This window comes from Hipposideros armiger, unplaced genomic scaffold (assembly GCF_001890085.2).
Source record: "Hipposideros armiger isolate ML-2016 unplaced genomic scaffold, ASM189008v1 scaffold_73, whole genome shotgun sequence".
Classification (NCBI taxonomy): Eukaryota; Metazoa; Chordata; class Mammalia; order Chiroptera; family Hipposideridae; genus Hipposideros; species Hipposideros armiger.
Window position 1 is genome coordinate 36,825 of NW_017731423.1, and position 26,852 is coordinate 63,676.

General features: G+C 39.8%; 1 protein-coding gene across 1 annotated transcript in view; it reads left to right on the plus strand.

Annotated features, from left to right (window-relative positions):
* RBPMS (RNA binding protein, mRNA processing factor) overlaps positions 1–26,852 on the plus strand; it is an 89,814-nt gene that overhangs the window by 24,916 nt on the left and 38,046 nt on the right. The window contains exon 4 of the mRNA XM_019642845.1: positions 3,214–3,364. Within this exon, the coding sequence (XP_019498390.1) occupies positions 3,214–3,364 (151 nt within the window). The remainder of the gene's footprint in view (positions 1–3,213; positions 3,365–26,852) is intronic.

Genomic DNA, 26,852 nt, shown 5'->3' on the forward strand with positions numbered 1-26,852 from the left:
GTTGCTTTGGTCACAGTGTTTTTAGAGCATCTTGAAGAGACTGTTGACTGTCCCTGTAGGCAATCAGATTGGGTTGTTTCTAAGTAACTGTTTATTCTCAAATTGATATCATGCTGATATCCAGAAACTGTGCTTTCTGGTCACCATGTAAATAAGACAGCATTTACAACAGGAAAAGTTTCTGTTCATTATATGAAGGGTTTTGGTGAATTATAAACAAGAGAGGAAAAAGCTGATTTTGAAAGGCACAGATTTCCCCTTTGACTTGGCAGTAATTTTATCCTGACAGCATTTAATGTGAAGTCACTGTGGCCAGAAAATAATCTTAGGCTTTAATTAAAAGCACAAGGGTTTTTCTTTTTGTTTTTTGTTTCTGTTTTTTTCATGTCTCCTCCTTATCTATCCCCCTTTTTCATCTTTCCCCTCTTTTTCTTTTCTTCCTCTTCACTTCCGTGTTGTCCCTATCCCACCATCCCCTCTGCCTCCTCTTCATCATCCTTGAGCATTTAAAGTGTTTTGGGCTTGGCTAATCCCTGTGGATAGAAACTGAGCTGAGCAGGATATTGATTACCAAATATGGTATTGCTGCTAAAGATGTTAGAGGAATGTGGCTTGTATTCTAAGCCTCCAGCCTCTGAATAAGCTGCCAAACAAATTAGGTCATTTTAACTTGTGAGGTTTCTGTTTTTTCTTTTTTTCTTTTTTTTTTTAATAAGGAGCTGGAACTTTGATTTGGAACATGATGGCGGTGTTATTTTAGCCCAAATGGGGAGGAAGGGTATGAAGAGGGGGGAGGGAAGTGGTAGAGATTCCCTTCAGCAGGTTTTGGGACCCGAGCCACCAGCCCAGGTTGTGTAAGAGGGAAGCACATTGTGTGGAGCCTCAGTTGGCTCTGGAACACCAGCGAAAAAGCTGAGGCATAGGATTCAGATGTGCAGGCTTATATTAGAGGCTAGAAGCTCCAGAGGACCACCTGCAGGTCCCAGGATGCTCTCGCATTACAATGGCCTTGGCCACGTGCTCAGGTAGAGGCCTGGGCTCAGGTTTAGGAAAGTTGCTTCTTCACGAAAAGGTTGGTGGAGTTGAGTGCCAGTGAAGACATCCTGAAGTTGATGGCAAGTTGTTACTCTGTGTGGCTGAGGGTGTGTGATCTGAATATATGAGTGCTACCATCTACCACAGCATCCTTTAAATGACAGCCAGGGACTGTGCCTGCCTCCCAGCAAGACCACAGCTCTTTAGGTCCATATTTGGAAATATGTATTCTGTTATGATATTAGCGTTGATAGAGTAAAATGCTCTTAAGTGGAAGCGGATGGGGGCAAATTCTTTAGAAGGCTCCCTTCTTCTTTATGTATGTTTTTGGCAAGGTAATACTAACATTTTCCAAATTAAAACACAGCTAAAACTGAGACCAGTTAAAGAATTTCTTTTCATATTTCATGTAACTGGCACCCCCTTTTTACTTTGTGTTGTTGGTTAGGGCTGCACAAGTGGATTCCTTTGCTTCCTGCCCACCCCTACCTGTTGGCCACCTTCAATTGGTTTCTTCTCAGAGAATGGGTAAATCAGGCTCAGAAAGAAATTCCACCCACTCCAGGACATCTGAGGGCCAGGGACTGGTGGCTTTTTGGTGTATCTCTCTGAGGACCTCTCTTTTCTAACTCTTCCCCTACCTTACTTCTCTTATTGTTGTTACCTTCCAGTCACAGGCTCCTTCTCTCATCTTTGGAGCTAAGCCTGTGGAGTTCAGAGTTGTTCATCCTGGTCTGCAGAGTCAGAGATTCTTGCTAATTTCTTGTGGAAATTGCTCTCTTTTCTTCAAACTAATTAAGAAGAAGAAGGAGGGCTTTGGGGCCCACAGGCCCACGTGTATTTTTAGCATACTCATTTTCAGGACTTCACTCCTTTTCCAGAACATATGCAGACAAACATGAGACCTAAGCTGATTTGGATGTACATTTATGCACTGTACTGGGATTTTTTTTTTTTTAAGTTGCAGAAAAGGAGTTTATTGGAAGTAAAAATACATTTCAAAGAAGCAGAAGCAGGCCCGAGCAGTAGAGAATGGCTCAAGGGCCATTATTAGAAAAGAAAGTACACTCCAAAGAGTTTGGAGCGGGTGGAGCAGAGGCAAGGTTCAAAATACTCAAAAGGCTGGGATATCTTTTTGATACTACTATTTGGGTTCAGAATCCATGCTATTGGACATAGATATAATGAGATTTGTCATACTTAGCAATGGAGGCATTCTTGAATGGCGGGAGGGTTTCAGAATAGAATTATCTTGCCCTAAATCTTGTATTTTAAGATTTTATAGTGTTTGTGATTTATTGGGTTGTCGGAAAAGTCATGACTTATTTTTTCTATGTTTTTCGTTGCAAAAATGCATCATGACTTTTCCGAAAACCCAATATTTCATTGAATAGGTTTTGTTTTAGGTAAACTGCACTGCTAGGGTCAAGGGTAATTGAAATTACTATCCTCTCTTTGGCCCATATAATCTGCTGTTTCTCTATCCATGTAGCTAATAAGCCAGCTATAATGAAAATCAGGACTTAACAACATCAAGACATTCAGATTTTATATAAATTAATAAGCTAACTAGAAATAAATGCTACTAGTTATATTGAAATCTTATAACTGTTTAGTTCCTGTCTTCTTAGTAACTCATAGTACATGTATCACTGTTATGAAAGCTCTCCTTAGAAAAGGATGGGAAAGTTTCCCTCTCATAGGTGATAAAGCTAAAGTATTGAAGAATTCCACTGTTTTAAGTCAGTGTTAGAACACTGGCCAAGCCTAGGACTTCAGGGATTTCAGGTGTTAGACTTTCTAGTATTGTAAACGACTTTACAATGATTCTTTTATTCTTATTGGTAGCCATTAACTGAGGTTTTTAACTGTGAAAGAAATTTGCTGGTCCAGGTTTAAAACTTGAACTTGAATCTTTTTGTCCAAGAAGAAAAACCATGTAGAAAACTTGAAAACCCATGTAACTGAAAATTAAGTAAACTAAATCTCCCTGACTTTCTGGACATGTTGTGTTACGTTTTCGTGTATTCTGTGTAAACAGTGAGAATGAGAGCTCTTGCTGACCTTCCCCCCCCTTTTTTTGATAGGCCAGGGTTTACTGGTGTGTTTATTTTGTCACCATTCCGGTTTGAGTCTAAGGAAATGAAAACATCTTCCATTTGTTCTCTATTTCCAAAGGGCATCCGCTTTGATCCTGAAATTCCGCAAACACTACGACTAGAGTTTGCTAAGGCAAACACGAAGATGGCCAAGAACAAACTAGTAGGGACTCCAAACCCCAGTACTCCTCTGCCCAACACTGTACCTCAGTTCATTGCCAGAGAGCCATGTAAGTTGATCTACTTTTCATTTGTAAGAAGAAAAATGAATAACTAAGAATTGTTCGTGCACTGCATGTGAGATTACACCACGGGACAGAGAGCTGGCCGAGTGTCATTTTCCATTTCTGTGAAGAAGCTGCCCATCCTTGCTGTCTGAATTCCAAATACAGCAATCTTGTTTGGGATTGGCTATTCTGAAAGATGGTTTGGCTTGATCAGAACTATAAGTACAAAATTTTGTTTGATGTGCTGTAGATTCTCTTAATGTGATCTTGACCTTATTGTGAGTATGCCCTAGTATTTGCCTTGGAGCATAAACTCTTTTTTATTTCCTCATCCTTGGACACAAGAGCTGGTTCTCAGTATTCACTTTATTTGTTGAAGAACATCAGTTCTGTGGCTTTGGAAAAATAGGATATTAACAGTGGAAGAAGCAGATATTAAGAAATCCAATTTTTGAGAACAATTTAGCCATAAATCTAGGGGGAGGAAAAGTAAACACACACACAAAATTTATATATTGGCACAGTCAGTTCCAGCAAACTAATACCAGTAAAGCTTTAAGGAAATGTGGATCTTTCTGTTTTAAGTTAATTGAGTCAGGACACTGACTAATTGCTAAACACATCTTTTACCGTACCTCATGAGTTTATTCCTTTAAATGTCCAGGCTACAATTTCTGCCTTTGATCAAATAACTTGAAAAGGTTGTCTTATTTTTATTTTTTTTTCTCAAGCTCAGTCAGTAGCAGAAGTGAGGAGTGAGATAGGCCTTAACTGTTCACTGCATAGCCGTATGTGATTTAATATGGCAGGGCATTCAGAGAATCCCAAGTGACTTGATGTTATTTGGAATATTTCTGTCCTATCATTCTTAATCTTCTTTCCAAACCACATGATCTTCATCTTCCTGCTTTCTCTGACAATACGTTTCAAATTTTCTTATTGAAATTGAAGGTCACATGGGTTTCTTTATCCTCCCCCCCCCGCCCCCACTCCCCCCACACACATCATGTGCCTGTCAGATTTAATCAGGTTATTGTGGAATTTATAGTCATTCTGTAGCTCAGTCACTCTTGAGAAAGCTGCTGCTTGTCGATGGAAACTAATAGATAAAAGAGCTTCTCCCCCAATGTGTTCTAAACATTTTCTATGAAGCCACAAAGTCATAATAGAGAAACAGTTTTGTTCTTCCACGTACTAGGGAAACTTCAAACCTTTGTTTATTTGGGAAGGAAAGCTAAATGAAAGTTTCATCTTATGGTGCAGTTGCACTCTAGGACAATATATGGACATTTCTTACATGATTCTGTATCCTTACAGCATCTAGCTTGGTGCTTTATATATTGCATATATTTAATAAATATTTATTATAGTGATGAGTGGATAAATTAACATTTTAATTTAGCTGTTTTCAGAATTATTCCATTTGTATGCCTCTTCATTTTTCCCCCTGAAATTTCTCTCTTGATTAAGGCATCAGAAAAGAATATTTGTAGGATAACTTGATTTAGAATAACCTAGAGAGTAACCCTTTCCTTTCCTAGTGAATTTGCTTGCCTGCCTCAGATCTCAGAGTACTTTGAAAAGATTAATTCAGACAGGAATTGTAATGCTCGTAATATTTTATCCCTTCGGTTCTTTATTGAATGCTATTTCTAGGAGCTCAAATACTTATTTTAAATCTGCTACAACAGCTCTGTGAAATAGGTAGCCAGGAGGTAATGGCCAGTTCACAACAGGGTACACAAAAGCAAGAGAGATGAACATATTGGACAGCACAAGTTCCTGAAGTTACATGAGAGCTTAAAGCAGTTTAGGACGCTGCTCTGGCTGGCTCTGCCTACCTCCCTTCCCTGTGTACAGAATAGCTCAGAAGTGGTCAGATAGTTTCCATGGCAGGGTCACAACTTGCCTGCCTGCTCATGGCAAAACAAACTGGAAGCTAAAAAAGAAAAAAGCCCAAACAGCAGTATATTCTTGAGAAAATAAAAGTTAGCACGATTTGTCTTAATATAGCTTATTTTTACGACACAGGGGCCTTGACAAACAGCAGTTCCACTGTGACTCAGATCAACCTTATCATCCATTACAGCTCCCCCTGGGGATTGTGGACTTCCCTGTCACATACGCAGAATTGTTGCTTTCCTGGAAGCATACCACAGACTAAGAACACTGTGGTGGTTCTGAACTGGGGAATCCAATTGCATTGTGCCCATAATTGGTGCTCAAGGTGGTGGGTTTAATCATCTCAGGAATCTGCTGCCATGGAATCATAGAATTTGGGCTTGGAAACGCCCTGTTGTAGACCATGAGAGAGAGGTGGTTTTTTTTGTTTGTTGTTTTGTTTTGTGTGTGTGTGTGTTTTTAATAAATGCTTTTTTTTTTGTTGGTATTTTTTATGGTATGCTGGTGGCTGAAAAGCACCCATTGCCACCACTAAAGGAAAAATTTACTATGATTCAAATATTTACTCGAACTCTCATTTCTCAAATAACCGTTGAACTTAAATGAGCACCCAGTGTGCTAGACACTGGGGAAGAAGGGCACTATGGTTGTTGCCTTGGAAGAGCCATCAGTCCAAGGCATTGGTGGAGGTCAACATTGTCAGGAAACTTGGCCTATACCAAGGATGTGGAAGGTTCCTTGCAGCTGAGTCTGGGTTGCCCCAAATTAGACTGATTTATTTGCTGAGTCCTGCTCTGTTTGTGCAAGCGTGAAGATCGAGAAAACCAGATATTGCAACTTGCCAAGGTGTAGTGGGTGGCCTCAGTGGAGAACTGGGGCCTTAGTTAGACTTGAAGATGTCAGTGAGAATTCTGGCTCTGCCAGTCCTTGTCAAGCTTTGTGACATTAAAGAAAAACATTTAACCTTGCTGTGCTTCTGTTCCCTCAGCTATAAAATGTGAATAATTCCTTCTTCATGTGACTGTTTTAGGGCTGAATAAAACAATATTATCAGATTGTATTGAGGATTAAATGGGTGTAATACGTGTAGAATACTAGGCAAACGTAAAATACAATCTTAATTTTTAAAAAATGCATCAAGTTGCTTTTATTTCTTAGTAGTTAAAAAATAGGTATTGATCAGGGCCAGCCGAGTGGCTCAGTTGGTTAAGAGCTTGTTCAAGAGTTTGAGCTCTGAGCAACACCAGTTCGAGTCCGGCCTGAGCTGAGCAGCCGCTGAGCTGCCAACAGGTGGCAGGATGGCTCAGCTAAAAAAAAAAAAAAAAAAAAAAATAGGTATTGATCTTATGAGGTATCATCACTGTGTGTGACTATAGCCAATTGTCTTTGCAAATTAGGAGAAAAGATGAATGAAATTCACATACATTCCAGAAAAGTAGTATACTTCCCTAACTAAATTTCTATTAATTTAAGCTTCCCCTTCTCTTCCTCCCTTGTATGTAATAAAGTAAGAAAAATAGTGTGAGGAAGCAGGAAGTGAGAGATGCAGAAAATTTACAAGTTGTATAAAATTCTCCTAGATTATGCATTTGGTATACAGAAAGGTCATATTCTGTAGTGTAAGAATTCTGCTAAATTAAAACAGGGCAAGCCACCATCTGTCTCCGTTGTTTTCCTCATCTATATAATGATGACACTCTGTGCCAGACACTTTGCTAAACATTTTACATGAATTATCTCATTTGATTCTCCATAGTACTATTTTACGATTGATGAAACTGAGGCCTAGGAAGGTCCAGTAACTTCCTTGAGGTTACACAGTCATGAGGTGTTATGGATTGACTTGTGTTCCCACCAAAATTCCTATGTTGAAGTCTCAAACCCCAGTAGCCCCAAAGGTAACCATATTTGGAGGTAAGGTTTTTAAAGAGGTGATTAAATTTAAATGAGGCTATGAGGGTGGACCCTATTCCAATATGGCAGTGTCCTTATAAGTAGAAAAAGAGACACCAGGGATGTGCTCACACAGAGGAAAGGCCATGTGAGGACACAGTGAATAGGCACTGGGAGCCAAGGGCAGAAGCCCCGGGAGAAGCTACACCTGCTGACAACTTCACCTTGGACTTCTAGCCTCTGTAACTGTGAGAAACTTCTATTGTTTAAGCTACCCAGTCTGTGGTATTTTGTTATGGCAGCCCAATCACACCAATAACATCAAGTGATAGAGCCTGGATTTAAATCCTGGCCTGTCACTTTATTAGTTTTGTAACTTTGGTCTAGTTACTTAACCTCTCTGTCTTATCTGTATGATGGCAAAATAATATTTGTACCTACCCATGGCGTTGTGAGGATTGAACGAATTGATGTATGTAAAAGTTAGAAGAGGGGCCACGCAGTGAGTACTCAATAACTGGTAATATGTGTGTGTAAGAATGTATATGTTTATGTGCCTTTTGCCCCTCATGGTTGATGGATCTTACAGTTTTTCCGTCTTTGTATACTTAGCATCTAGCACTTAGAAATACGTGTGAAATTTTTTTTGAAGATGCCACAGATTTTATTTTATGCTTTTTCATTTGGAACCTTTAAAATTTACAGTGTTATTGAGGTATGATTGGGATGTGATAAAATGCACATATTTAATGTGCCTAATTTGTTAGGTTTTTGTCGTAATATGTATAGAATTTAATTCAATAAGCACTCTTGGTCTGTTTATATTGTTTGTAGCATACCATATTATAATAGTGCCTTAAGGGTGGAGGCAGCCAATGCTTATAGAGCCTTTACTCAGATCAGATAGATACTCCCCTTTAAATTCAAGTTTTATGGAGCAAATGTTAGAAGGCTCTAGAACTTTGCAGTAATTCAGATTTCTGTAGTCCAACCCCAGATATTCTGATTCTACAGGTCTGATCTGGGACCAGCTTTGCATTTTTAAAAGCTTTTTGGGTGATTCCGATGCATATTCAAGTTTGAGAATCATCAGCAAAGCAAGGAATTATAAAATTGAGTTGTCCTTCCTCCTCGTACTCTTCTCCCCCTTCCTTGTACCACTCCCACCCCCTCTAAAAGCAAAAGGATGCTCTCTTAAATACCTTGAAAACACATAACCCTTTGTGAATAATCAGATCACGTCCTCATTTTCCTGCCACACCACTGGAATTTCCCTTTTATATAATTCTGACCCCGGATAGGAGGGGAGCCCAAGTATGAAAAGGAAGCTCTGGAGAAAGACAGTCATGGGGACTCCGGGCAGTCAGAGGCATTGGGAAGAAGGAAAGGAAGGAGGCCAGGAGACGGCCACAGGGAGGAGACAGGAGGCAGCTAGCTGCTGAGCACAGAGGAGATGAGGACATGGAAGCATGGAAGCTGAGCTCGCAGGATTGCACTTCTTTGATCATGTGCCCATGCGCTCTGAAGCAGCTCCTAGTGGGGACGGCTAGGGATTCTGTCCTTGTTGTGGACCAGTCTGAAGCTACCAGGAGTGCTGTTCACAGAAACATGCCAGCGCTTTCCATTCTGTGTAACAAGACTGCATAATGACTGGGTAACCCACTGAGTGTTCTCTGGGCACCGGCACCACGCCCCTCCTCCACCACCGCCCGGCGCCTGGGGGCCTGATTGTCAAATCACAGAGAAAGGCCTATTGTCAAGAGTCAGGACGAGGCTGCCATTCAGGATATGTATAAGGGCAGCAGGGGCTTAGGCCTCGACACTCTGAGAAATACAAACAGGAAACAAAACTACAGTCAGTAATGACAGCAAAATACTCTTAAAAACCAGAGGCCTAAACTAACGTTTATTTCTAGCTATGTCCTACTCTGACAAAGCAAAAACATTGTTTTCTTTTTAAAAAGATCAAACATTTACTGAGCCACACCAATGTTTACAGGCCCACTTCCACCTCTGTCTTCTCTTTAAACCTGCATACCTTCTTAATTTTTGCTTAATGTGTATAAGCTTAATAATCTTTAGTAATTAAATTTAATAATAATAATTAATACCTTGAAAGCACATAAGCCTTAATAATAAATAAGGAATAGCCACAGTTGCTTATAAACTATAATAAAATATTCCTTCCTGTGAGGCCATTTTTTCATATATTGCAACCAATATAATACATTGCAATAGATTGAATTAGAAGCAGATATGAGAATCCAGTTGTCTTCTATTAAACCAGATACAGCAGTCCCCCCCTTATCGATGGGGGATATGTCCCAACACCTCCAGTGGACGCCTGAAACTACAGGTAGTACTAACCCCTATATATACTGTTTTTTCATAGACACTCACACATGATAAAGTTTAACATAAGATTAACAACAATAACTAATAATAAAATAATTATAACAATATATTATAATAAGAGAATGTGAATGTGGTCTCAAAATATGTTAATTGTACTGTACTCACCCTTGTGATGCTGTGAAATGATACAGTGACTATCTGATGAGATGAACTGAGGCACTCAGCATGGCATGCAATTTAAAAGTTATCAATTGCTTACTTCTGGAATTTTCCATTTAATATTTTTGGACCACAGTTGACCATGGGTAACTAAAACTGTAGAAAGTAAAAACACAGATCAGGGGGTTCTAAAGAGGTTTGCAAAAATGTACAACTAAAGTTTTTTCTTGTTTGTTTTGGAATATGTAGTTTTTCATAAAACATATTCTAATATGTAATGTCTGTTTTTTTAATGGATTAATAATTTTTTAAAAATTTTAAGTTTTAATTTTTAATATGGTAAATATTTGATATAACCTACATAAACAATAGTTCTTTGATGTCTTCAATAGTATTTACTCGTGTAAAGGGGGCATTGAAAACCACTGGTCTTAAATATTTTTAAAGGCAACATTTTTTTCTGGTTGAGTATAGTGGGCATGGAAATCTGCAGTTACCAGATGGCTACTATTGATTTGGGGCAAGTGATTAAGTTTGGGTATAGCAGCCAAAGCCATTCAGAGCTAGACCAGAGGGAAGCAGTGCCCCTCCCTCCAGTGCCCAGGGCCCTGCAGGCTCATGTGCCAGCCTCAGCTTTGATGAGGGGTGTCTACTTCTGCCACTTATTTTCTAAAGACCAGCCCAAGAATAACTGCACAGTGGTTGATGGAGGAGCTGGATGATTTGTTGCCCACTCATTCTGAGAACCTCCTTAGGGGAATGGACCTGGGACCTGGACTGAGTACCTTTCAAAAATGTTTAACCCTCCCCTATCACACCACCACACCCCCATTCCCAAATGTAATAAGCTCATTTCAAGAAACTTGGAAAAGATATAAAAGGGGGAAAATTAATGTTTTTAAGTTCCTAAACCTAAAGACACATGTTATTAAATTCTATTATATTTGCTTTGTATTTTTTAACATACAACTTTATAAATAAAATGCCTTTTTAAAAATACAAAGGGTTTAAGGCATTTTGACATAGTTTTAAAAATATACATATATAGCTTTCCTTGTGTTGATTGGTTTTTAATAACGTGGTTATTTTTATTTAACATCTATATATGTATTTAGAAAAGAACCTCACCTACCCAGAGATAAGCATTTTAACATAATGAAGGAATACCCTGTAACCAAAGCTCCTTTCCTTGGGGAAGAGACTAGTAGAAGTTGTGGTTGCTTGGAGAATGAAAAGTGAAAAATTTCAGGCTTGAGATGTAATGCAGTCAGTGCAAATGCAGGTCCTTCATCACCCTCCTTTTCATTCCACAGTGTGTACAGCCACTAGGATTTTAGAGAAACGATGGAACTGGAACCAGAAGAAGCATCTCTACTTGAACACATTAGTCTAATTGGTGGCCGTGGGTGGAGGAGTGTCTTTCTGTCTTTTAATTAAATATCTCTCAGGAGGTCAAGGAGATCAAGCTGGTCAAACATTAAACAGCTCTAAGCAGGATATTATGGTGACTTCCTGTTCCAGTTTTCTCTCTTAGGTTTAACAAACATTTGAGGGGAGATGAGAGATAAAAAGCTGAATAAGCTACAGTTCTGCTGTTTTGGTGTTTATTTACACTTGAGTATGGGAAACAGGCCTGTAAATGACTGCAATGGAAGGCAGAACAGGCGCTACATCGAAGGTATAGGTAATGATGAAATTGGTAATTATGGAGAGAATGGGAAAAGACCTGGAGGTCTGTTGACCTAGTAGCTGAAGATGAGAAAGATTTCAGTAAGCAGAGAGTGCAGAAGGATCTACAGATTTCAGGGGAGGCTGATGTGAAGATGAAACCCTGAAGGTGTAGGAAGGAAGGGATCACAGAAGATCTGGGGAGGCTGAAGAGCTGCACAGAAGAAAATAGAGGGCGGCAACACTGCACAGGGATATTGTACATGAAGAGGAAATCCATACACACCAGGTGACAGGTTTTGTTTTGTGAACAGGAGGAAGCCATTCCAGATTTTTTACTTTGTCAGACTACATCTCACCAGCGCAATGCTTTAGTCATCACAGATAAGCACTTACAAAATAAGCAAACTGATAAAGGAGTATGGATTTGGTTGGAGGGGATGGTTATTAAAACAACATACGTTTATTATTTCACTTAGGACCCCATCTCATGGAGTAGGTGTCTCCTTGGCAACGTTACAGAAGAAACTCCTCCCCCCTCCTCCCCCCACAATACAGAAGAAATTGGTGTCTTGAATTTTTGCTTAGGGGGATGTGTTTCCCTCTGTCTGTTTTCAAAGGTACCAAAATATATAGAGAATAGTATAATCAACCCCAGGAACCCATCCTTCATATTTAACAGTTACCAAGATTTCACCACAACTTGCTTTTTAAACCTCTTTCTTATCCTCCTCCTCAGTCTTTTCCAGCAGAATTGTTCATATGAGATCAATATTGTATTCAGTTATGTCTCTTAAGTGTCTTTCAATCTAGAGCAGTTCCCTGTCCCCTACTCTCCCATTTTTATGCCATTGATTTGTTGAAGTGTCAGCCTTCCCGAGAAGAAAACCCTCCTGGGTTTTTCTGTTTGTTTCCTTTTCAGGTATCGTTTTACTTGTTCCTGTGTCTCTATGTACTGCAAATTGAAAGGCTTGATTATATTTGAAAGGTTTGGGTAAATTCAGGTTCATCTTTTTTGTCAAGGATATATCATAGGTGGTACTGTGTGCGGCTGCATTAGGAAGTAACCAATGTTTGGGTTATTCTAAGTTTGGTGATGCTAACTAAGATGGACCTGTGGATTCAGGTGTTAATGGCACGATGCCTCCGTGGTAAAGGTCCCTCTTATCTTCACTTGCATGGTTTCATCCACTGATCTTTAACCTCATTTGAGTGAGGGTTGAAAAATGATGGTTTTCCTAATTCTGTTTGTTTACCCTGAAACAGAGTTAGTTCATCAAAAAAAAAAAAAAAGGTGTTTTTGGGGTTAGTTATTTCCTTTTCATTGCCAATTTTGAGCATAAGGGATTGATGCTTGCTTATCTCCATTAGTGATCACTGCTTTGTTGGGGGGTTTGTTTATTGTGTTTCTTTCCTTTTTACTTTCCCTGTGAATTTGTGTTTTTATATGCTCAAGGTATTGAAGTATATTGCAATCATTACTTTTATTGATGCCTGGGGCCAGGGAAGAGGCGGCATCATTGTGATGGAAGGAAATTCCAGGACTGCCTCAGTGGGTAGGGCCTCATTTGGAATGTCCCTCATTTGGGGAATGATGGGCTCCCAGCCTGGAGGTGCGGGGCTGGATTAGTGCACCTTTGTCCATGTGCCTCCCCAGCTCAATAAGACCTATCATCGTTGGAGCAGAATGAATTTCTTTGGCTATTTACCTAGTAAAGCTGCTTTTTTTTAATCCACAGAAAGGCCACTTCTACAACCTTGCTGAGGATAAGAATTTTAGAAAGAAAATAGTTTGTTTGTTTTTTAATTATTCAGAATCCTTAATTAGACACTGCAGTAGAAGAACACTGCGGTTATTATAGGTTATAAAGGATTGGCTATTCTTAAGTTAAGAATATTTGAGCAGAAGAGTAATGAAAAATAGTTTTACATGTCCAGTAATTTACCCCAATGAAATTAAACTAAAAATGGGAAGGTGTGACATGTAACAGCCATAATACTCATCAAAAGGAAATGAAATTTATCGCATAAAAAGAATGTCTTTGAATTATGCACATAAAATAAACATAAAACAGACTGAGCAATGATATTGACTAAATGCTTTAAAATAAGCTCAGGGGGCAGAAAGTTAAATATTTAGATTAGTGTGGAATGTTAGCTTTGTAGCAGTGTGCCATTGATGGAGTATTCCTGGAACATGTCTCCTCTGCTTGTTTTAACACCTGACCTTGGTCCCTGAAATGGAATGTGTAGACGGGAAGACACTCAGTGATATGGGTGGGTTTGTTTGACATTTTCTCTTTGTTTGTATAAGCCATTCAGTTGTTTCTTTGCACTCTCTTTAATACTATTCAAAATTTGGTGACTTTCTAGAATCAAGACATTGAATCTGTCATTCCATTATGATCTGTTTGGGTTCACTAACTTTTTCTTCCAAAAGACTAGACACTTGAGTCTGAGGCTGAACTTACTTGTCCATTTCATCTTGTGTTTATAAAGAGTAGATTGATCCCATCAACAAGTATGGTGCCTGGCACAAAGATGGAAACTTAGTAGGCACTTTTGAATGAGAATTCCTGTTTCCCTGTCTTTCCCATTCTACTGGATGTATCATCATATATAAACTGTTTCATTCTGTCTGATAGCAAAAATGGCATAGCATTAATGGTTTATTAATAAAATTTCTTGTCATATACTCATTGGCCTTTTAATTTGGGAGTGGTATTTCTCTATTTGTCTATCTCTTACTGACATATCTATGTAAGAAGAACAGTGCTTTCTTGACTAGTGTGGTTAATTTTCAGTAGATAATTTCTTCATCATTTGGTTGAAGAAGAAGGTGGCAGTTATGTTTCCTTTTTCCCCCCTCCTCAAAATTGATAATATGAGCATCCCTCGCTGGTGGTTTGTCTCATATACTGATGAACTCCCTATTCTGCTTGACTTCACTGGGCTGTAGTAGGAATGAGAGAATGTGCTTTGAAAGACATTAAGCATAATGGCACGTTGCAAATGGTGGTGTTATACCAGGAGGACTTGAAGCTCCAGACTTAGCCACAGTGTCATTTGGAATGTCATTCGGAATGTGGTTCATCTAGGAGTACCTTTTTCTTTTCTTGATAGCTGGGCTTTTTTACAAAGTCCATAAATTGCATTTTACTTAGTATAGACAGAAATTGTGATATCATCACTGTCTCTTGGTGTGTTGCTTTCTGGTGAGTGAGGCAATAATCAACCAAGAGGATAGATGAGAAAATAGCTGACATTTGTAAGTAGATTGTTATCTTTCAGGGTTACCATTTCTAATGGCGATCTCCAAATTTTTTTTATTTTTAGCTTTTTATTATGGAAAATTTCAAACATACACAAAACTAGAGAGATTTTTAGCATAATGTTTTTAACAGTTTGTTTGAACCAAGATTTACATCTATACCATCTTTACATTTTCGTTGGTCTCTTAAATCTCTTCTAATATAGTATTCTCTGTGTTCTTTTCTCATTTTCTCTTTTTTTCCCTTGCATTATATGTGTTGAGGAACCCAGATTGTTTGTCCTCTTAACTTCCTATAGTGTGGATGTTGTTTATTGCAATCTCTATGGTGTTGTTTGACGTGTTCCTATTTCTGAATTTTCTGTAAATTAGTAGTTAAAGGCTTGATCAAATTCAGGTTAGAATTGGGAATGGGGGGCAATATGTACTTCTGTCAGGAGGCACATAATGATTAGTTGTCTCTCCTTTTGTAATGTGAACAGCCATCAATTATCTTTACCTAGATCTATAATACTAGTTAATTGCCTGTTCCTTTTTATATTTAGTTATTTACTTGTCTTGGTTATTTTAATGCATGTCATGAAATTTAAAAAACATTTTACATATTTTCCAAATAGCCCTATATGAAGATTATACCAATTTACACAGCAAACAGCCATGTACCAGAGTACCCAAACTTTAATTTTCTTATTTTATAGATGAGGTACCTGAGGCTTAAGGAGAGTCCTAATGGTGCCCAAGGTCACACAGTACAATACCTAGAGTTTAATATATGAGTCTTGCCTTAATCTTTTACATCACACTAGCTTCCTTCTCTCCTTTTACCACAGCCCCAGGTAATCGCTTATCTTCATTTAGGAGAAATGATAGACAGTAACAAATAAAGAAGGCAAGGTGAAAGATTAAAAGAAAGAAACTGAACAGTTAACATAGAGTTAAAGATACAAAAGTCATTTCCAGGTTTCTCCTCTCATTTTGATGCTCTGGTGCTTATCGAGATCCAGCCACTGATTATCATTACTTAGGTCTACCAGTTCATTGTTTGATCCTATGTATTTTTCAAAATATACATTTGGCCAAACATCAGTGGCTTCAGAATCTTAATTTCAAACTTTGTCAGAAAGACTACTTTTTGTAGCACCTTCTCCCATGCCCTTTAAAACCACTTATTAACACTATATCAAGTACCAGGGCTTGAATCCTATGGGATCATTCCCAGTTTAGTCCATCATTTCACCTAAACATTCCATTTTCCCTAGCACTTCTCTCTTAATTTACTAGTGGGTATATTTATGAAGAAATTTAATCTAGATGTGTTTGATAAACCTTGTCATTAAAAGGTATTTCAAAAGCTGTTTTATTATACAGTAAATGTTTCTCAAACTTATTTAAGTTATTTTCCTAAAATAGCAATTTAATTTGACTTCTGGCAAATAGTTACTCCTCAAAGGTTGAGCTAAGTTTTGAATGTAGTAATTTTGCGTAGAAGCTAAATTTAGCAATTAGCAGTCTCCCCCTTCTAGTTTAAATTCAAGTGAACTTTTAAAAGTCTAAAATATGTTGGCCAAAAGAGATGCGCAAACAGGAAACTATGTGATTCTTTTAAAAAATGTTTTAAATCATATAGTCATTTTTCCACTTGACCCCCCCATCCCCCCCCCCCCCCCCCCCCACACACAAACACACACACTCACATGCACTACACTAAAATAAAAAGAATCTACAGTAATCCTGTGGAAACTTTAGAAATCCTTCTGTTTTTCTTCTCTCCCATCTCCCTACTTATATATTTTAATTGCTACCTGATATGGCAAACAAATGTAAATGATGTCCTTTCAAAGTTCACTGGTTTCCTCTCTGAAGTCATCTAAAATTCTGGAGCTATAATACAAACCATCAGATAAAAGTGTGAGACTTTATATTTGAGAAACATGAAGTGTCTTAAAATGATTAAATGGAACCACAAGAGCCTTTTTTTTTCAGTTTCCAGAAGGAATTGTGTTACTCCTTTAACTGAATCAGAATGAGATTTTACTTGGGGAAATGGAAATTCCTTGAGGGAACAATAGGGAGGTAAATCCTGATATAGAGAAAAGTGTTTGATGGGCATTGACCCTAAGGACATGTAGGTGATTGGTCTCAGGACCAATCCACACAGAGCTCCCACCTCTGCCACTGGGGACAACCCTCCAGCTGGCCTTCCAACCCACCTAGTTACTCTGAGGCTTCCCAGCCTCTGGCTATTTTCTTGAGTTCTCTTCTGAATACCATACACAATGTGTAAGAGAGTTCCTTACTACCTGGTGAAACGTATTGATTGTAAAATATCTGATGCATTTAAATCCCAGATTAGCAGCAGTTTATAACAGGTCTCCTTTTGATGAAAAGAGATTTCTAATAGATGCAGATCCCAGTGGTGACCTGCGAAGAGCCCCATTGCCCTCTGGAGAGACTCCTGCCTCCTTAGCACAGTACGCAGGCCCTTCATGGGCTGCAGCTCTGCTCCTCCTCCCCAGCCTCCTCACAGCCCTGCTCCATCAGTGCTCGGCTCCAGAGTCTGGGCTGCTGCACCCTCTGCCTTCTGTGCCTCTGTGCTTTTGGCTTACAGGGCCCATTCTCGGGCTGTAAATTCAGTCCTTTTGCAAATTAGCTGCCCTGTCCTTGAGAAGTCACCTTCACTGCCTGTCTCCTCTAGAAATCTTGTCTGACTCTCCAGAGGTGGATTAATTGCCCTGCTGGATTGGTTGCTGCTATAGAGCTGTGTTTATTCCTTTCGAGAAAACCTGTCATACTGTATTGAAATTGCCAGTTACTTCTCCATCTTCCTCTGTAGTCTCTAAGCTTCTTGAATAATACAACTGGGCTATGCATAATGTTGGATGCATAGTAGGTATTTAATAAATACTTGCTAAATTAATTCTTGCTCCAGTTCTGCTACTCACTGACCAAAATCTATATACCCTGAAACTTCCACACGCTGACCTGTTTTTATTCCCTGGGACACATGGAGAAGTCTAATCCCATTTTTGCATGATAGCCCTTCAGAATTGAGATCTGGAGGATGGTTCCCCAGAAAGAGTGATTTCTTATACCTGGGCAAAGCCTACTTACTTGCTTATAGAGCAGCTGTCAGGAGGAGAGGACTGAAGGGTAGCTTTCCACCTGGAGAATGGTAGGCAAAGACCGTACGGTTTTTGTTCTAATGAAGGAAGGTAGGAAGGCAGTAAAGGTGGTAGCATAGATACCAACTACACTCATAGCCCAAGAGGTGTAACTAATTCTTAAAAGTCAAGATGTTCTACTGAAATCAACATTTTTGGCTCAATTTTATATTAATAACTTTGAGGGCTGGGAAGCCCTTAGAAGTGAGCTGTTGAAACATACACAGCCTTGGGAAAGCCATCTGAGCCATATGGCTACCCCTTGATTTAAATGAATTACAAAAGTTAAGTGGCAAGAAAAACTTGGTTCAAGAAATCATAACTAATTTTACACAGCTAGAGGTGAGTGGATGGTGTGTGGTGGATATGGAAAGAAGGAGGGATATGGGAAGAAAGAAGGGAGGAATAAATGGAAATTCTTGTTACAGTTAGGCGTTCTCCTTGATTCAGGAGGAATTGGAAGCTATTGGAGATCTCTAAGGGAATTAGATTATCAGCAAGATCGGGGGAAAAAAAGATCTCAACAGTGGATATTTTGAAGGAGATTTGGCTTTGCTTTAGGGATTTTCTTAGCCAAGAAAATTAAATGAATGATTGAAAATGCATCACCAAAAGTGTCAGGGTGATGATTCAGAGAGCGCTCCATGGCTCCATCCTAAAAAGGGCACGTGAGCTTGTTTTTCTGGCACGTACTCTCAAGAAATTTTCCCAGTACTCCCCCCATCTCTACTTATTTCCAGCACCATTTACCCCTTTGGACTTGATTCTCATCTAAAGATATTCGAGTGTGTGGCAAAAATAACTTCTCTGACAAAACCTTGAGATGAATTACTGTAAACCCTCAGGCAGGCTTCTCATTCTGTATTTGCAGCAGAGGCAGAAGAGCTAACAGCTGGAATAGCCCTGGGAGCCGGTGTGGAATCCCCACACCATGGAAGCCTTTGCCCCAGCCCTGATCTCACAACTGCCCTGAGAGGCCTTTTCTGGGGCTCCCTGCCTCACTCTGGATGAAGTTTGTTCTTCTTCCCCCCAACGACCAATTCTCCAAGTCTCTGAGCTAAACTTCTCATTCTCATCTCATTTCATGAATTCTCATGAAGGGTCCAGGGACAACTCTCCAAACAGTTTCTCTTTTGTTAGACATTTGTAAACTCCTGTCACGTCACCCACTAGTTGGCCCACAGCCATTGGTTACATACACAGCCTCAGCCTAATCTTTTCATAATTTACCATCCAGTCCCCACAGTGGATGTGCTTTGGGGCTTTATGATCTGTTTACCAGACTGTTCCCAGCCCCTGCATCCCATGCTGGGCCTCAGCACTGTGTGAGAAAAGAAAAACTTGGAGGGAATCCAGCACGAAGAAAATGATTGAAAGATTGGAAAGAGGAGTTGCTATGAGGAAAGGATGAAGGAATGGGGTAGGTTTAGCTCTGAGAAGAGATAGACGGTGATAGGTTGAGAGAAAACAGTCAGAAATCCCTCTGCTTGCTTCATTTTCATCATGGTTTTAATATTATCCGTAAAGTTACTTTCAAAATTTTTAATCCTTATTTAGCGATGGACTCTCTTTGTGCAGGATGTTACGTTTCTTAGAATGGATAGTCCGAGGTGCTCAAACGGTCTCTGCTGTAGGATTTTGCCCCCTCTATTTTCTGTCTCTCCTCTGGTTTGCTGTGAGATTTTGATGGCAAAGAGAGGTGCACTGATGGGTTGCCCGGGACATGGAGGATGGGGATGGGGGGATTCCTGCAGGTCTGTTTGCCTGATGGACTCCAGTGGGAAACCACAACATGTACTGACTCTTGCGGCCGTGGTGGGTCATGAGGTCTTACACAGTTCTGAGAGCTGGTGAAACCTGGAGTCAGTAGGTACCAAGCTTGACCTTTAGGAATCTTTAGATACGAGAAGTTTAAAAATAATAATGATAATAACAGCAGCAGCTGTTACTCATAATTACCTCATTTACTCTTCATAACAGCCTATTATAAGTGCAGTTATTATCCTTATATTACAAATGAGGAGTCAGGCTCAGATTATTGCAATTGGATTGGTAAGCCGCCTATCTGAGGTTAAGGCCAGGTCTGTCTGGCCACAGAGCCCAAGGTGTTTTGTTTTGTTTTGTTGAACAATTTTATTGAGATACAATTCACATACTATACAATTAAATTTTTTTGTATATTATGTTATTAATTTTTTTAATTGTGGTAAAATATATGACGTACATTTTGCTATTACAACCATTTTGAGTGTACAGTTCAGTGGCATTAATTATATTCACATTGTTTTGCAACTATTACCACTATTTCCAAAGCTTTTTTGTTACCTCAAACAGAAATGAGTCATTAAGCAATATACCCTGCTCCCTCCCCCGGCAGCCTCAATGGCCTCTTACCTGCTTTCTGTCTCTATGAATTGGCCTACTTTAGATACTGCATGAAAGTGGGAGCAAGTGATATTTGTTTCTTCATGTCTGGCTTCTTTCTCTCAGCATAATATTCAGGGTTCATCAATATTGTAACATGTTAGGATTTCGTTCCTTTTATGGCTAAATATTCCATTCATACCACATTTTGTTTAGCCAGTCACCTTTGGTGGACACTTGAGTTATTGTCACCTGTGGCTGTTGTTTAGAGCCCCCATTTTTACTGGCATGTACGTTACAATGTAAGCTGAGGGCCCCCGCAGGACGGAATCTCCTGACTCCTGATCTCAGTCCTGGCATCGCACCATGTTGCAGAAACGTCCCAGGTCTGTCATACATTAGTTGTGGGAGTGAGGACATGCTACCCAGCCACTTCCACCTGGATTTTCTCAGTCTCTAAGGTGGAAGCAATAATACCGACCCTTCAGGGTTATTTCGAGACAAATAATACTCAATAGTTATTTTTTTAATGGCCCATTTACTGGGGTTTAGGTATTTTCTCCTGTATATTTTTACTGACATGGAATTGACCAAGTATGAAATGAAGAAAGTCTTCAGTCTTCATATGCAATTCTATGTTTGTTTGTATAACACTGGAAGAATAAGTGTTCTCTTTTTTTCATCCCCCAGTGGCCCTTGTGTCCCTTTGTGTTTTTACCCCTTAAAAAAAACAAAAACCAAATCCTGTAGGAATAGTACATGGCCATGGTCGAAATTCATAAAGCATAACGAGCAAACTAAAATATGTAAAATCCACTATCCAGAGGTAATCACAATTACATTATTAAATATGTGTTATGTCACAAGCAGTTTTCTAAATCCTTTATATCATTTAATTCTCGTGACAATCTATGAGAACAGGTTATCCCCTCCTCCTCCTCTTTCCCTTCTTCCTCTTTAATAGTTTTCCGATGAGGAAATTTGGCCTTGACGTTCCTAACTTAACCCCAGGTCACAGAGCTCAAACCTCCGGCTGCCTACCAAAGCATTATGCCAATCCCGCATGCAAAGCATGTGGGTGTGTGTGTATTCATGGGATTATATTATACGTGTTGTTCTGCAACCCCTTTTCTTTTTCACTGAGTGTTTTGTTAACATCTTTCCATATGTGTACATACAGAGTTCTTACATCATCATTTGCGGTGTCTCTAAGAATATGCCATTTTATAGTTAATTACCTAGCCCCTAGGTTTGAACATTAAGGTCCTCCTCCTCAATTTTTTTAAAAAACCTTGTATAACCACCTTCATAATGCTTAACCAGCTGCCAGTTCTAGATGTGTGAGGGATCTTGCCTGCACTGGGATGGCTTGGGCATGCCCTTTTCACTCTAAAACGTTCTCCTATCTGGCTCTGGGGAAATGAAGCAACCCCACGAACTTCCGGGTTCCTGTGCAGGCCCCGCAGCAAGGCTCAGAAGTCATACCAGAGCCCCCCAGCCTTTCTGCTGACCCTCTCACCCAGTTTTCCCAGTGCTGCATATCAGAGTAGAACTGGAAAAACACTTACACCAACAGGCAACCCCTTTCAGAGTTTGAAGGTAATCAGCAATCTGTTCATCACAGACCCGAGATCCTCATGAGACAGAATTGCTTATTATTCCCCAAAATAAAGACGCTCAGCTTAAAACATTCCAGGTTTCTTTGGGTGTTTCAGTGCTTCTGACCAGGTTAGCATGCCCCAAATGAACTCTTCCTGTCACTCATATCCCAAGAGTGAGTATAACCCTCAGGAATGGGGGGAGGCGGGTTGTATACGTTAGTCCTTGCCAAGTTTTCACTGTTTATCTTACTGGAAAGTCAACAGTGTGACTGACTGTTAACCTCCTACAGAGTTAAGATCTAGGCTTTTTGTTATGGTTGTTCTTAAATTCTGCGGTTAAATCTTTCTGATTTTCATGAGGTGTAGAGATGGAGGGGAAAAAGGAAATCAAGAATGGCTAGTCAGGGGATTGGGGTGCATGGACGCCTGGAGCTGCTGTTGTAACTGGGTAGTCCTGTAGCCGGTGGAACGGCTGATCAGGGACGTGTGGCTCAGTCTCCACAGGTACCTGGCCAGTTTGATTTAGGAGGGTAAGTGGGCCTTCTGAGCAGACCTTGTTCCCTTAGAGAAGCTGAAAGGGCAGTGAGACTTCTTTTAAAGAAAGCATCTGCTCTTAAAAGAAGAGCCCTGTTGTTTTACAGATAAAAAAGTACACACCACGCCATGTAGTTAACAAAGCTTTTGTCTTACAGCGACCTTCAACTTAGTCTTAGTAAAAAGAGTTGAACAAGTATGAGGCACAAAAGAATGAGGAAGAAACAGAGTTAAACATGAGAAGTGGCACACATTCCAAAGGACCACTCCCTGTTGCCTCCTCCAAGCATGTACTGCCCCAAACAATTTAATGAACCAAGGAATTTTCTTTTAATAGGAGAGATTTCCTGCAGTGCAGACAACATTATTTACACTGCCAGATTGTGTCCTCACCTCCTTGCCCATGTTAGTGTCGGTCGTTGCTATTAGCTAACTACCGCTCTATGATAATATGCACTTACTATGTGCATCTCAAATGCTCGTTTACTTTTTATAATTAACCTATGAGATAATCTATATTTTTAACTGAGGAAACTAAGGCTAAATGTTGCACAGCTAGCAACATTTACAACTAAAGACTTGAAGAGGAGAAACGCTGGTTTGACTTGCAGTGAAACTTAATTGAGTCACTTTTCACCACATTTCTGGAATGACCTCATGTATAATAATGATACAACGAAGTCATTTTATCTTGTCCATTTCCTTTTCAGTGACCATTTGCTGGCTCCCAGGAGAGTTTACAGCTCTTCCCGCACTTTCCAGATGACAAATCACATCTTCCTAATAGCCTACCACCATGAAATTAATAAGGAGTTTCATTTTCAAATAGTTGTTTTCAAATACATTCTTCTTCCCCACCCCAGGATCACCAAAATACATTTAATTAAATAGGATTTACCTTTCAAGTTTATAGGTAATGAGGTAGGTCTTTCTGTGGCTCAGCATCACTGCCCCAAATTTGGGCTGGAGAAATAAAAGATGGTGGTATTCACCCAGTATCTGGCCCACAGTAGGTACTTAGTAAATATTTGTTGAAGACATTGACAGAGAGAAGTGATAAAACTTGAGAGAAAGTAGCCCTGACTAAATTGACCTTTTTCAATGCTGTGGGATTTAGTTATTCATGCTGGCCCTGAGCTGCATTTAACTTTAAAAACTAGCTTACTCTCTTTTTGTTATTCTTAACTGGAGACTGCCCAATTACTTCATCCATCCTGTGGCCTCATGCTTCAACACTCAGAAAACATTTAATTCAATTCCATCATAGAGTGTACAGGTGGAACTGTCCTTCTGTGGTAATGTGGAGCCCATGTTGCCTCTGAGAGTGTAAGGGGAGAAGGAAAGCAGTCTGAGAAAGCAACTAATGTTTCTGCAAGTGAAGTTTGCTTCGCATTCAAGATTGATCTGAAGCCACCAGATTATAAAGCTGAATAACTCAGGAAGGAGCGTTTGGAGGAGATGGAAAAAGGAGGGCGAGTTTCTGAGTTTCCCATATGCTAGCAACTTTGTTACCTGTGGGTAGACAGGAAGTTCTGGGTCTACTGATGGCTTTGTTCTTAGAGGTTTTCCATAGTTCACGGTAGGTGGCAGGATGAGACTTTTCATATCAGACTCCTGGCTTTGATGGACCCCAGTCTGGCCAGTACTTCTCTGGTAGCATCAGTCTTGGTGCATTGGACAGACAGCCAGGAGGGTGAGGTGAGGTGGTGGTGATGGTTGTCGTAAAGTACCCAGGCCACCTCAATCAGGAAGGTGATAAATGATATACACAGCTTTCTCTCTGTTAATTAATTTGTTCAATTTTATAATTGCAATTTTAATTTGAATTTTTAGGAGTCCAAATTATAGTCTCACCTGAGAAACTAGGAAGAGCAATACTAAACCTTTCCAGCTATTCATCTCTAAAGATGATGGCATTTTACTTCAGTAGGTTTTTATCATCTATGTAGGACTGACACCTTTTAGTCTATGGGCCCTTTTCAGTGATTGGAAAGGCCTGTTGGGATACAGAATGTTAGCATAAGCTAGTGCCTAGTTTTTGTTATTTCCTTAAAGATGGATAAATTTTCTTGAATTCTAGGAAGTATGCTTGGAACTTTTTGACGTGGCCACTCACATTTAACTCAGAATTATTTTCAGAACAGCAAACTATAGACCAGGGTTGACCGGGCATGAGAGAAACCAAGAAGAAGGGGAAAGCAGGGGTGACAGAGGTTGTGCCAGTGTGGCCCACCCACTGCTCATCCTTGCAGTCTGTGCAGCCAAGATATTATGCTCTGCCAATGGCTTGTGAATATTCATGACATTTCCTGTGGATAAATCAAGGGCATATGGCCCAGGACCAGCTAGTGAACATAGATGGGGAAGCAAAGAGGGGTATAGTTGCTGAGCTTCTAGAGCAGGAGGAGGGAGGAGAAGACAGGAAGGCCTCAGTTCAAACACACAACTCTACCGAGAAATCCCTCACATGGCCCATAGGCCACTATGTGTGTGTGTGTGTGTGTCTGGATTTGTGTCATTTGTACCTTAAGGTATATTTTGACGTTCTGATTCATCAGTTCTCTAAGTCATTTTCAATCTCTTTAAAACTGATAGATGTGACAAGTTATTAAAGTTTCTGGCTTTTTATCCAGGCCTAGATCCTGTGCAGATTTAGACTGACATTTTCTTAAAAGTCAAGGAAATGTGCTAAACTGTAAATCATTAAGTCAACTATGTATTTCTCAATTTCACATACACTTGGTAGTATAATGAGTTGCAAGCACTTGGTAATATGAGTTAAATTGAGCAAACTTTCATTGAATATCTTTTGTGTGCCAGACATCAATGCTGGGAGTAAGATTACAACGTGGGGAAGGAGAAAGATACAGAAAGAGATTAGTGTCAATATAAGTGATAGGAGCAATGATCAAGGTATACATAGACTGTTAGGGATGCTGTGAGGAAGGATATTTGGTCCATCCTGGATTTCCAAGAGAGCAACATGCCTTAATGAAGACTTTTTAGGCAGCACACGTTCCAGCTAGAAATCTGGAAGTACACTAGTTTAGCTTCTTTAACTATCACAGAAATGTACATTAAAATAATGGAGAGATGTTTTGCTTATAAAGTTGTCAGTTTTCATTTAGTGTTTTTTTTTGTTTTTTTAAAGATTTTGTTGGGGAATCGGGGAAGGGGAACAGACAAGTTGCTGTCCTTTTGTTCTTCAGTCTAGTTGTGGAGGACGTTGCTTCACTGGCCCATGTTGGTATTATCATTACGCTCTTCCTGGGTGAGGCAGTCACTCGCCGGCCATTGGACGGCGGCTCATGGCAGCCCGCTGCAGCCTACGCCATCACCGGTGACTCATGGCAGCTCAGCTCCAGGTCAAGCTGTTGTTCACCATCTTAGCTGTAGAGGGCACAGCGTCACTGGGCCTCATGTGGGATCTGAACCCGGGCCTTGCTGCTCAGAGCTGACGTCCCAACCCAACTCTTAACCAATGCACCACTCAGCCAGCCCCCATTTAGTTTTGTTTTTAATGATGATTTCCAATATTGTCATATTACAAATTGGTACAAATGTGTCTATTTCTGTTGGGAATATATATTGACACAACATTTCAACACACCAAGATGTATCAAGGTCCTTAAAAATGTTCATCACATTAGACATAATTGTTCCACTCTTAACACAGCACTTACTAAAAATTCTGAATACCTGCTGTATAACATGTACAGTGCTAGGCACTGGGGGTACAGTGGTGAGCAAAACAGACCTAGGCCCTGCACTCAAGGAGCTTATTATTCAATAAAATAATTTTGTAGCTGATCTGTTTTTACAGACTAGAGATGTATCCAAGCAGCTATTTCATTAAGAAACACCTATGCCTCCACATGTTCTTGTAAACATACCTCTCCCTTCCTAATTTTCCTCCCTCACCAAATAAAACATGTATTCCCCAAACACGTGAGTGGCAAGTGGAAGTTTTTACTAAAACACTGAATGGTCTTTAAACGGAGAAAGAATTTCCTTCCTTTCTACTCCCTCCAGTCTTCCCAGTAAAGCAGGAGCTGTTGGCATTTTTCATATATCATCTCTGCAACCCAAACCTGCAGCTCTCATGCCCTCTTCCTCCCTTACTCAGTGCTCATATACACATAGTATGTCTCCTAAGTAGTTTTTGTAAAACTCATGTCAAAATTACCTTATAGATATCCTTTTTTTATTATATAAGCTTTAAAAATAAATTTAAGTAATAATTACATATCATCATGGCAGGCCAGAATTGTCATGTTTTTACAATAACCTCCTGTGTTATTCATCCACCCTAAAGTAGTAATTTTTTTTCTTTTTGTTTTTGAAGGCAGTGCCTGTCTTTTCTAACTTGGTTTAGAAGTTTTATGGTTTGGGGGGAAGGTATTTGGCTGGACAAAACCACCATCTTAACATGGTGGTTTAAGAGCATGAGCTCTGTGGCCGGCTGAGTGGCTCAGTTGGTTAAGAGCTCGTGCAAGAGTGCGAGCTCTGAGCAACAGCGGTTTGATGCTCGGCCCGAGCTGAGTTGCCACAGAGCTGCCAACAGGTGGCAGGATGGCTCAGCT